General features: G+C 46.1%; 1 protein-coding gene across 4 annotated transcripts in view; it reads right to left on the bottom strand.

Annotated features, from left to right (window-relative positions):
• DIS3L2 (DIS3 like 3'-5' exoribonuclease 2) overlaps positions 1-13152 on the bottom strand; it is a 193891-nt gene that overhangs the window by 56486 nt on the left and 124253 nt on the right. For all 4 annotated transcript variants that reach the window (XM_054204600.1, XM_054204602.1, XM_054204599.1 and 1 more), the window contains exon 14: positions 9201-9434. In XM_054204600.1, coding sequence (XP_054060575.1) covers positions 9201-9434 — 234 coding nt within the window. The remainder of the gene's footprint in view (positions 1-9200; positions 9435-13152) is intronic.

Genomic DNA, 13152 nt, shown 5'->3' with positions numbered 1-13152 from the left:
GTCTCCCACAACCCAACACAGCACTGCACAGCGAAGGAGCACGTTCAAGCAGGAGGTCCTTCTTGAACCTCAAGTATAGACAAATCTCAGAAAGCAAGTGCAATGTGGACCAACAACCATATCTGAGATGTCATGTTTCATGCTACCATTTTACGCAATTACATATTCAGGGGAAATCTACACTCTGAATTGCACTCATATGCTTGAACAACTTCCTTATTGCTAGATGAAGATGTAGGGAAGGGCAAGATAAATGATTTAGACTACTAAAGACAGATTCAAAGCCACTTGCTTTCAAAACAAAACCAAGAGGTTGCTCAACAAAATGTACTCCCAATGAATCACTGCAAACTTTAGCAGGGCATATAATTTCAGGAGACGTGGGTTTGGACTTGCAATGTTTAAAGATAAACGGGAAAGTGGACTTCAGCAGGCACTGCTTCCTCAAATGGGGCAAGATCAGCTCTGTCCTCCGCTCAGCTGCTGGGATCTTGGCTAAGACTCTTGTAGCCTCATTTCAGAGGCTACAAGGAAGCCACAGGTGCTCTCTGAGCTTCTTTGTATTTTAGTATCCGTATGCTATGGATGAGAAAAGATAAAATGTCCCAGGACTCAAAAGGATGATCATGCCCGGAGACACCTGATAAAATGAGTTGTGGTCGTGGGAAGCAAGAATTTTTCCCCTGCTCTCACTTTGGAATTGAACTGAGAAATCACAGAACTGCAGTGTCTGAATCTTTCATCTCCTTCCAAATGTTGTCTTTTGTCATTATACAATTAGCCTTTCTTCCATTTACTGTAAGGTGAAAGAGAACTGGCTCTGACAAAGAGCTGCTACATCTTCGCCTATGGCAGACTGATCACATTTGAAGTTACATCACTCAACACCCAGTGGCTCCATCTAAAAAGAGTGATGGATTAGCCATGCAGTCAGCTATAATTAATACCTGAAAAAAAAAACCTTGTCAAGTCTCTGTTCAAATATGTGATAAATGGAATCTGAAAGATCAAGAAACTTTCCGATGACGTCTGTTCATTGCCAGGGAAGAAAAACACCATCAACTGGAGGGCAAGACTCTCAGAACAAGGACTGTTTCCTCAGTAGAAAATGTAAAATAAGAATTTCCTCCCAGCACTCACCCCACACGCACCTCTACACAAACACGTTTTCCTGGGTTTTATCTGTCTTGCTATCAGAGACACCAAAGAACCAGTTTGTTTCTGGGTTAATTGAGAACCAGTTTTTCCACCCATCTTTCAATCTAACCAGCAAAAGCCACTACTTCTCTCCCTATCAACCTCAAAAATATCAGTGAACGGTTTGCTCAGCTGGATTGAGCACTGAATTCTCTGTTCACCTTAGCAATCAGTTTCACATTTGGGACACATTCCATCACACTAAGCCACCACCTGACGCAGATGCCATCTCTTTCCCCTAGAGATGCTATTCGGCCCTGCCTGAGGTCCCTGAGCAGGTGACCCTTGGCTGCACAACACACAAGCATTGGCAAGACCCATCTGTGTCCAGCTAGTCCAGGAAACCAAGAGGTGTCTACTTCACACATGAATTTGGAGTACCCGCAAACACCTTCAACCCTGCGGCATGTGACGACTGCCACCTCACCGCAATCCTACACCTGCTCATCGCCAACTGCATTCAACTGATAGAAAAAGCCAAGCAAAGTGGAAAGTATGACGAGGTACTGCCCGCTGCAACTCCGTCCTCTTCAAGCAAGAGACTTCCATGGGACAGCAGCACACTGGCTTGGTCCTGGCGCATGTAGGCAAAGCCTGAGAACTGAAAGGACCGGGGAGACAGACCACTTGTGAAACACGCTGATCGCTTTCGTGTGGCAGAGCCACAGTTCAGCCCTTCATGCTGATGTAACTTGTTTCTCTGCTCTGCACCGTGAGAGGTATCTGCTGGGGAAGTGGGATAAAAAAATCCTGACCTTAACTGGGCCAGCAACAAACATCAGAAACAAAAAAGCATCAATTCTTAGTCAATAGCTCTCAGTAATAAATGTGAGAGGAAGAGAACGGTCAGCGTTGGCCTAAGGCGCTGGATTTGGCCTGGGAATCAGGAAAAGGCTGTCCTGCCAGCTATGCCACTGACTCACCGCCTGAGCTCAGGCAACTGCTTCACCTCTTCATGCTGTTCCCATCACCTGGAAGGATGGAGCTGCCCCCCGCCCCCCCCCAATACTTGCTCGGAGGCTGGCAGATGAAAGCAACTATTGCTGTGTCAAACTCCGTCTCAAAATGAAAGCCTAAGACCCCATTTTTTTTGAGGGTTTCTGAACTTGCAGGTCTATTTAAGAAAACGCAAGGGTTAAGCTGTGTTTGTTTAGAAGAAAAACACTCGTACATGACTGGAGAACTTGAATATCTGAGCTAGGGGCTGGAATACTTACTCCAGGAAGAATAAAGTCATAAGCCACTCTTGCATTACTGATGGTAAATTAATGCCAGAGCACCACTGTGTGGGGAGCTCCTTCCCAGCTGTGTCTGCCCAGACATCTGGCTGTGGTGGCTCCCAGCACGATGCTCTACAGCCGAGCCCTGCGCTCCAGCGTCCGACTCCCCCCCTCCTGCCTGAGCCAGCTCGACCACTTCACCACCTGCTCCTGCTGGGACACAGCTGCTCAGCTCTAAAAGAACGATCGGGGAACGGCGGGACATGTGCAAGGACATCAATCCTGCTCACACCCCTGGGAGGACTTCATTAAAATCCCAGGGCAAAAGATTAGATTCTGAGGGCTTTCCACTCAAAATCCTAATTTAATCAAAATATTTTAAAACCTACTGGCAATGCACACATCTCCATGCAAGCAGAAAGATGCTCAGACAACGCAGACCCCCTCCATAACACGATCCCGCAACGTCTCCTCCCCGCGCGCATCCTCAGTCTGTGCGCAAATTGCCCACCCTGAGCCAATAGCCGTTCCTGACGACAACGATGACATTTTGTATTTGCCTGCAGAGTACCCTGTTCCCCTGTGGTACTGTAGGAAAGCCATTTCGAAAATCATTCCTACTTTGCTAACGCACCTTTGCAAATGCATTTCAATTACTCCTGCGGGGAAGAGGAGTATCCCCCAGTAGAAAGCTGCAGCCTTAGATGCTCATTCTGACGTATTAACTGGGGCTATGCAAAAGACAAAATCCCCAAAGGAAATTAATCTCCAAATACATCCAACATCCCCCCAGCTGCCTTATGTATCACACAGTATAAGCAACTGTCCATAATGATCATATAGCACCTGCTGTCCCCATTCTGGGTATCAGTGATGCCTCTTTAACCAGACATCAAAGAGAAGGAACAGACAATGGTGGAATTGTGATGGGAAGTGAATAGTGAAAGCTCCTTGTCAGTCTGCATTTCCATTTATCTTACAGCACCGTCCATACAGCCCACCCTGCCTCTGCTGTCACGTTCATGCACTGTTGCTCTAACGGCCTCTTCAAGAGGTATCATGTTAGTTTTCAGGATTTTATAAATGCGCTTTTCGGGTTTTTTCCTGGGCCAAAGCAAGTGCCTGGGTACACACCTGAACCTACCCTGAGGGAACCGAATCCAAGATGAATTTGGTACCGATGTCACATCCAAGGCAATGAGCACCAGGACTTTCTCTTTGAGACTGGCCAAAAACCCAACAAACCAACGCTCCACGGAGAGATGCAGGGACAGCCAAGAGTCAGGAGCTGGAGCAAAGCCATTTGCTCCTCCCCGGAAAGGTGCGTGCTCCGAGGGTGTGCAGGGGTAGCGCATACAGCAGCCGTGGCCAGAACAGGTAAGCATCACACCAGGGAGTGCTCGAGCCAGGATGGCCTTCCTGCCCCCACAGCGTTTTAAGACATAAATTCAGATCATGTTAGTATGGAAAACAATATTATATATGTACAATATTAGAGCCCTTTGCTCTCCCATCTAAACAGTTCTTCCAACCCAAAGTACCTTCCATTTGTATATTAATATATTGCATTTTGCACATAATGAGTGTTTAACCAGGGCAGAAACATTTACTACTTCCACGTAGCAAGAAGAGAAGACCTGAATGATTACTATACAGATACGAGGCAGCAAATATGACAAAACAATTTCCCATAATTATTTCCAGCGCTCATTCATATTGGAAAATTTTAATGGTGATAGTAATTAGTCTCTGGCCCTTGAGATTTCCAATTAAATGGCATTAGCAGGAGCTAGTGTCTAAAAATACGTGTTTCTGTCCTATCCCATTAGCCACAACTAAATACGAAATTTCCCAACATACAATGGCACATCCTGCACGTACAATGTCCTTCTTCCTCCTCGTTTTCCGTGTGTGGATGGCTTGAGTCAACTTCTCAGAGCTGTTTGCATCAAGGAGGCAGAGTCAGTTCTGAAAGCTTCAAAAACTACACAGAGATGATTAATATACCTAGCAGGGGTGTTTCGGAGCTGGCGCTCTGCACGCATTCTGGTGTTCGGAGTCTTTGTGCTTGTTTCCTGCAGCAGCAATACTCTATTACTTCAGGAGTCCCACCGACCTTAATTACACAAAGCTATTCTCAAAGATCTCTTATCTCCTTATCCCCAGCAGCTACTGGAGAGGACCGCAGGTAAAGTCTCCAGCGTGGTACAGAGCTACAACAACACAATTTTTACTATCTTTAAGTTATTCAAAACAATAGAGACCCACCGGGAAAAGCAACCCTTGCTCAGACGACGAGACAGTGGTATGGCACACAGGCTGGCAGCAAGCAGAAGTGAGACCATTTCACTAGCAATTCAACCCTTAAATTTGCGTAACGTTCTCATCTTTGCCATTTTAATCCTTTTTTTTTTTCTCCCTTCCCTTTTCGCACACACCTGCAAAGCTGAATGTCTGTTGCGCAGAAAACAAGAGGAAAAGCTATTCTAGCAAACAATTCAATGCCATTAACTGGTCTAAGGCAAATGCATGCACTTTGGGTTGTTCTCGCAATGAACTTCAGTTAATGCCAATGTTTTGAGCACCCAGGTGTAAGTGCGCTGGCAAAGGCAGAATCACCGGCACAACAAAAGCCACCGCTCAGCTCACAGACAGTTGTCATAGAGACAGATCAGCATCCCAGGGTATTCTCATTTTAAATACGCACAGAAACCCTTTTTAACCTGTCTTCTGGTAGGCATCTGTCCTCGTGATTCATTTATAAACTGCTGAGGCCAAAAAGAGAACCATTTATCAGCAGGTCTCCTCTAGGCAGGCTTGAGCTAAGGAGCTTTTCTGCAAACTTGATGGTTTTTGTTGAAAGCAAGTTTCTATCTGATTCTCTGGCTAGTGTTGCTAAAAGCTGTGGTTTGTGGAAGCCATCCAGCTTCAAAGTAACCTGGCCAGGAAAAAAAAAAGGAAAGTTGTGGGTTGTGCTCACTTTGGTTTTTAAACCAGGTCAGATCCCTGCTCCAATTCACAGCGCGGGTGCACCAAGAGCCGTGAGAGGACAGCACAGGGGTGGCAGTTCATGGGCCTGGGCAGGAGACCGGGGAGGGGGGTAGAAAATATTGTAAATATCTGAACATGTTTTCTCAAAGCCATAGTACAAGGCACCTCTTGCATTTCCATCTAAAAGCTGCAGCTCCAAAGAGGAAGGAAAAGAAATACATTAATCTCTGCATGGACAAAGTTTCCTAAGGTCCTTAGCCGCTGAAGGTGCAAAGACTTTAAACTTATAAAACTCAGTGCTCAGCTGCCTTCTGGAGCTAGAAAACTGGCAGGCAGCACAGGAAACCATATTCTAGGGAAAAAGCCCCAGAAGGGGCCTATGGGGACAGCAAGATCCCATGGAATGACAGATGTGTGGCTCTGGTTCCAAAGAAGGTCCTCAGACCCAAGGTCCAACGCAGCAGGATTCCCCTACAGACCTCTGCGGAGCCATGAACGGAACCGGGGCGGGGGGGAAGCGTGGCAGGTAGGTAGATTGCCATGGCCAGGACTGAACTGAGGTAGGAATTCAAAATTACATATCCCCAAAGAGACACATATATACTGACACCGAATCCACAAATCCCACGCCTTCAAGACCACGTGCTATCTCTGTAATAATTTGTCTCAAGATCTTCTGTGTGACCCAGATAGGTAATTCCCAAGTTATTAAAAAAATTAAAATCTATTCTTCATCCACCGAGCTACAGAGAATCCTGCTTCTAAAATTACTGCTAAAAGATAAAACCATGGGCAAGCAGATGCTGCTCTCACACTAACTCATAAAAATTCAGCAGTGACATTCAAACGGGAAACATTCCCCTCACCACGGCACAGCCAGCCAGACACTGCTGCATCTTGCTGGAGCCATCCTGTGTCGGGTGTAAGGGGTTTCCTGGCCAAGCAGTATTTCTGCTATTCTAAAGATACGCGCATGAATGGCTTCATTTCAGAGATGTTCTTCGTTTTGGGGAATAAATCCTAAATTATACAGATGTTATGGGGGATACTGATGTCATTTCAAAGGGGAAACTGAGTCTGGCATGGAGACCACCAGCCCAAGGCCACCACAGCCTGTGGCAAAGCAGGATAGGAGATTCTTCCCCCACTGATTTTCTTAATACCTACAGGAAGCACAAGAGCACGTCACACTGAAAAATGGCAGGGTGGAGGTCATCAAAAAAAAGTCATCACTGTTCCATCAGGAGTGACCCCAAGGTAGAACCTCTCAAGCATAATGCAATGTATAGGAAGAGGGCTCACATCCCTTGGAAAAAAACCCCACAGGAGTCATCCATGCCCAGCCATCCCCTCCCTTAAACCATGGGACGATCATTTCCTTCACTCACATATTTATTTGGAATGTGATAATTCATTGCCCCTATTTTCCTGCTGGAGTTTCTCTTCCATTGTTCAGGATTTACATTACTCAACAGGAAATCAGTGAGAGGTCCAGCGATTAGAAAGGTGTGTTTCCCATTTGTATCCACCCTTGCTCGCTCACTCGGGGCTGGAAGTGGGACTCAGCGTACAACTACATCCATGGGAACTCAGGGAAGTCAGGGAGGAAAGGCAGAGCGACTCATCTCTCTCTATTAAAAGCTACAGATTGCTTTGTCCGGCCGTATGCCACCGGCCATGTCCACACACCCGTCCCTCACAAACTGTTTGTACTCAGGCCTTACAGGAACCACTTTCTCCTTGCACTGGGGACGGTGTAGCTTATCAAAATACAACTATAAAGGCAGCACTTGAAAAGAGTAAGTATGGTGAAAGTCTCCCCTGAACTAAAATACTCTTCCTTCTCAAAGACCATTACTTTCCCTCTGACACTTTTGCCAGGGGAGAGAGATTCTGCGCAGCATAAAGTGCCACTTGTGAGATATAATTCAGTTTATCACATTGGGTAGGAACTCGGCTGAGTAGGAATCATCCCTCTCTGGTGTCTTTAGCACTGGCTTTTAACCCCGATCTCACAAGTGATGCTCCAATACATTCTCTTTAATGGCTCCTCTGTAGCAGCACAGAACAAAACAAACCACCGCTAATCTTTTAGGGGGTGTCACTGGAACAGGACGCTTCCCTGGCCAAATCCTCCCATTGAAAATGTCACAACTGTTTTAATCTTTTCCCTTAGGTTAGTTTGATAACAGGTACTCAAACGGGCACATACGGTGACCGCTCAGCACTACACTCCAAGTGTGACTTGTGGAACGCGGCTGGTGACCTTTCTGGGCCACAGCTCCCAGACACCGTGAACTGTTGTTCCATTTCAGACACCTCCAAGGCTTCCCAGTTAGCTCATCAAGTGCAAAGGCTGGTTTTTTTATGTTTCTCTAGCATTCAGACTGTGCTGGAGAGCAAAGGCCCAGCTTATTAGCCATTGTACAGTAAACCTCAGAGGGAAGCCTCTGTTCCAAAAACTCTGCAGGACTTCTAAGCGGGAGTCTGATTTCCAAAAATTATTTGAGTACAATTTTAAGAATGATTCTTTCCTTTGAGCAAGGCATTTCCTTGAGGAAATGCCCTTGCTCCAGGCTCACTTATGTGTGCCTAACCAGTCCTCTCAGTCCCCCTACAACAGATGTAGGCACGATAGCCTTAGACACCACAGTTCCCACACGAGAAAAGTCATCCTAAAGTATACCCCGAATCTCCTCTCCTGAAATTCAAGATACAGATGTCTCATCCTGTCCATCTTAGACATGGGGAACTGAACATTGCCTCCTCTTCACAGTTTTGCCGGACTAAGGCACATGTTCTGTCGGGAAGGTCCCAGATCACAGACACGTGTGGCTCTTTTGCTCTGTAATGACTTCTCTAAAATTAGACTTTCCTGCAACTGGCGACAACACCACAACGCCGAGTAAAATGGAAGGGTTACAACACACCTCTTACATACAATAGTCCTGTTTACACATCTCTGTACACTAGCTTCTTTCTCAGCAATATCCTTATGTTGACTCATGCTCATTTTGCAAAACGAAACAATAGAGCTTCCTTATATTAAGAGATTATTTTGTCTCCCGCTCAGGAAGGCCACTGGGTTCTATCAATTACTGGAACCTCCTATCCACAAAAACTGTCAGAAGCCGTTTCAGAGCAGCTGAACCAGAAACGCAGAAGTATTTTTGCTGTGATAGCCTAAAATATCTGGATCTACTTGTAAAATAGAAGTGACACATACCACAACCGATACAAGATTATTTAAATCACCCTGGGCAGAAGAAAACCTCCTCACTAGTATTTCTTTCTCTGAAACACACCCAACACTTATTAGTATTAGCTTAGATATCATTTAGTCATTTTCCCTTCTCAGGGAACTGCTATGAAAGCTGTGGAAAACGTGAGTATTGCAAGCACGGAAATAAATGTGGAGGATGAGTCTTTCACAGTGAAATGGGCACTAAGGATATCTGAACTGCTTGATAATGAATGACACCATCATGATTTGTTTCACTGTGTAAGTTACTTACCCATTCCACCAGGGTTTTGGGATTTTGAAAAACGTTGGAAGATGGATCACTCCTTAAAAAAACAGGAACTTTTTTCTTTTGCTCGTACTTTACTTAGTGCTTTTGGTACGTAATTTGATGCTGCTTTTAAGAAGACACTGTCACACAGATCTGCGTTTCTATTCCAGCCTTGACTTCTCCCTTTGAGTTTTCAGACTGATCAGGAAATCCTTAGGGAGTACAACATGGAATTGCTTCACTGGAGCGGGAGCCCCTCAGAGGGGCCAGATTTACTCACCTGGTCTAAGCGCAGAGCACCATCGATGAAGCGCTGCTTGCGGAGGTGCTGAGCGATTCGATGCAGGTTCAGCACAGCTTGATGGATCTCGGCTATTGAGTGTTGAGGGGACACAGGGGGAAGTTCTTCAGGCGAGAACACCTTCCCGGGGCTTTCAATCATACTCTGTGCGTGGTCGTAGCTTAGCTTCACGCAGGAGCAGATGACCGTCCGCCCAAACCATTCATCAAGGATCTGCAAAATTGGAAAGCATGAATAGATATGAGGACTTATTCTTCCAATGTACAAAAGCTTGGGAAGTTGTACGAACACTGGAAGGCAGGACACCAGACTTCATCACTAACCGTAAACTTCAAGTGAAGATCTCATACGGAGGCCACCAGAAGGCCTTTTGCCCATATAGATTCTCTAGTGTCTAATAATGTGTATATGCATAATAAAGTCTTTCCATCACACAGGAACTGCTTGGACCTCTCCTCTACCCGATTTCAAATCTTTCATAGAGCTCGTAAGAGCTCACAGTCCAGCTGTGAGTTGAAAACAGTCAGTTGACTCAAATGTTACTGGGTGCAGGGGTGGCAACAGGCAGATACACACATGGAAAGAAGGATCTCGTACCTAAAACACAGCAGATTGCATTCCACCTCTTTGATTAATACATGTTCTGCAGGGCAGCAGGGGCTGGCCCTAAAATACTCTGTTTTCAGGAGTACTGTAGGAACCTCAGTGTCTGACTAGTACTTGTGAAATGCCCAAGTAGGACTTTGGCGGATCTGGAGGAGAGATGGCTAGTCACTGACCCCTTGTTTTTCTGATCATGCCAGTGGTCCTAGGCCCAAATTCAAGCCAGGAATCTTTCCGAGCTTCCAAACTATGCTGGAATCTAGAGGAAAATAATCTATAAATTGCTGATAAAATTCTTTCATTTTAAATCAGAAGCCACTCCCATTTTAAACTCCATTATAGAATACCAGTGTAGATGTAGCAATTCAGAATTATTTCTTAAAGCAGAAAGGAAAATCCATTTTCAGCTGAGATATACAAGAGAGTCCAAAAGCTCATCAAGCCAGTGAGAAAGTGCAGAGGGACAAAGGGCAGAAGGCTCTTCAGAAAAGTCAAGAGCGTTGGCATGAGGGCTCTGGAGGCAGATGCAGTCTGTGATAAACCATTCAAAGCACAAGTGCTCAGAGAATGAATGGAGAATTGTAATTCTGCCTTCACTACAAGTGCCACCTTACCCCTTCATCAGCACGAGAGGACAAGGTAAATTCTGCAAGCGATGGTGTCCGGGGAGAACAGCCAGCTCTCTCTAAGACAGACTCATCAAGGACATTGCTTCAGAAAGGCAAACCCTCTTCTTAACAGGAAAGGATTGATCCCCAGGATACCTTTGCTACCTCCCTCCCTTATGCCCCACAGAACGTATGTGCAGTATAACTCAGCAGCTCAGAGCTAGGAGAAGTCACAGGGCACTTAAGCTCATTTCTAATTAGAAAGTGTCCTAACAGCGGCAACACAGCAAGCGATGTCTTGCACTGTAAAGTGCTCCAACCCCCGGCTCGTGGTTATTCTGTGTGTGTCCCTTTCTCTATGCCAAGGACAAACAAAGAAAGAGAAGGTCACAAAACTGGACAGAGATGTTTCAACAGCGCTGGCAGCACCTGCTCTGTGCTCTGCTGCATCCCGCTCCGCAGGGAAAGCCGCCCACGGCTGGCCGGCCCACGTACCGTGGCTGATGGATGGGTGAAGTGGTGTGGAGGAGCAATATCTGGGGCTTGTGAGCTGGGACCTGGAGATTACGACGAATATGCCACAAGACCGGTCTGCAAAGCCTCCCTCATCACAGCTAACCTGGTGCACCCAGACTCCCAGCAGAGTACGAGTATCTCCGAGACATTTCTAGGGTTATGTTAAGGTTTCCCCCAGACTCTGGTTGCTTTTGAGAAAAAGCTGTAAGTCCCCAGCACATCATATGATGGCAGTCAGCGTGGCTCAGCTGAAACCCTCCCATTAGCACAGTCCCTGGCGGTACGGGTCTCTTTGAGGGCGTGACATAGCTGTGCATGAGGCTGAGGACTTTCTCCACGCACGGAGTGTCTGTATCACGTCCTGGCTGACGACAACAGTTTTGAGTCTGGAAGACACATTGTTTGTATAGGTTGTTTCAGACTGAAGCAATTTCTTTTCTTCGCTGGTGGAAGGAACCAGCAGGGCTGTGCTTCAAACATCAGCAGGCAATGACTTTAAAAGAACAGTTGCATCGTTTGTTTTCAAATATCTTTCTGTTGACTGCATCTGAACAAGAACGTGCTACGTTGTTCCTATAAACGCCCAGCTCTGCTTAAGAACAGCACAGATGCAACAATATGGTTAACGCCTCTGCCCTTGGAAAGTCATCTCAGACACATCATGTCACACTATCCCACTGGAGTCCATGGAGCTGTGTGGAGCGGTGCTCAGGCAACATTTTGTTACACTCATGGAAAACTAGAAGATAAAAATTCCAGAGCCCAAAAGCAACAGACACAAGAAAGTGCCTGTCTCCCAGAACGGGCTGAGCCTGGCATTATTTTTCTAAAAGAAACAAGAATTAAAAACCCCAACAGCTTATCAATAGTCATATTCAAGTGAGGAATACGTGTGGCTTTCCCTTGGAAGATGCCTTAGCTCTAGACTTATTTGCTTTGGAAGAGTAACGGTGGGAGCTCAGAGCAGCCCTCACCTCTAGTAGTGCTGTCGGGCTCTGCTCTGCAAGCTCACGATTACGGCACTGCTGTGTACCCCCTGTGCAACCAAGTGCCCTTCGGCCTCATGTGTCCCTCACTGAGGAATGTCCTGTCCTCAACGTCAGCGTTCTCACAGCTTGCCACCACCGGCTGAGGTTCAACAGCCGTGTTGGGGCCTTTGATCATCTCCCTTTCACCCAGCAGAGCTGGAGAGCATGTGATCCTGTTTATGGTGAGAAGAGGCTGAAGTAACACCTAGAAATACAGGAGACACTTTCTGTCCCAACTCACAGATAAGCTCTTACAAGAATGCCCCGCTGGGCTAAAGCCCTACAACCACTTTTCCTCTTGGAAAGAGTAAATTCTCCAGCCTTCACGTGATACCCAAATCAAGCGACCTCAATTGAGATTGCAGTCCTGAAAAGCCCCCTAGGAGAAACCAGTTTGCTGAGATGGCCGCAGGCAGTCTGATTTCCAAGGGGCAGCGTGGTCATGGCCCAGACCACGGCTCCTCCAAAGATCAGCTCCCTGAGCAGGTGTAAGGCAGATGCTGCAGCTCCTCTATTTTCTCACTGGTCAGACAGGGCTGGTCTGAAAGCTGTTTGAAAAGCAAATAATGTATATATTGCAGGGGACAAGAGATAAGATTTAATTAAAAGCTCTTTTTCATTAAGACTTGACTATTAGCTGTTCAAAGACCACTCAGTGTCAATAAAAGGTCCACCAAGTAACTACTATTAGAAAGCTCCATGAGTAATCCTGCTGTCACTATAGGAAGCGGAACACTTTTCACAGCGAACAAATAAAACCCACCTCAGTGCCACAGCAGGGACTCGCTGGAGAAATACAGATATAGAACTGCAACTATATTTTGGTAAAGCACAAAACAAGATTCGGTATCCTTTAGAGCACCATGGACAATAATAAAGATGTAAAGTTAATTTTTGTGAAAAATTACCAAATTGGCACAAGAAATACTCTCCACAGAGAGAGCCGTGCGTGAGCACAACGCTTGTTAAAAAAAATATACAAAATTTCTGAGTACAAAAAGTGTACTTCGCATGGATTGGAGAGCCCTCTGATAGTGGCAGTCTTCTGCCCTGCTCAATTAGCAATTTGGTGATCACTGAAGAGATCGTTAGGGTTACAAAGAGTGTGGGAGAGGGAGAGCAATGAAGACCTGGGGAGCGCTGGCAGGCGGCTGACGGCAGCTCACTGCACTGACA

The sequence above is a fragment of the Rissa tridactyla genome, chromosome 6, assembly GCF_028500815.1.
Source record: "Rissa tridactyla isolate bRisTri1 chromosome 6, bRisTri1.patW.cur.20221130, whole genome shotgun sequence".
NCBI lineage: Eukaryota > Metazoa > Chordata > Aves > Charadriiformes > Laridae > Rissa > Rissa tridactyla.
The sequence above is the reverse complement of the archived record's forward strand: the minus strand, read 5'-3'. Positions and strand labels throughout refer to the sequence as shown.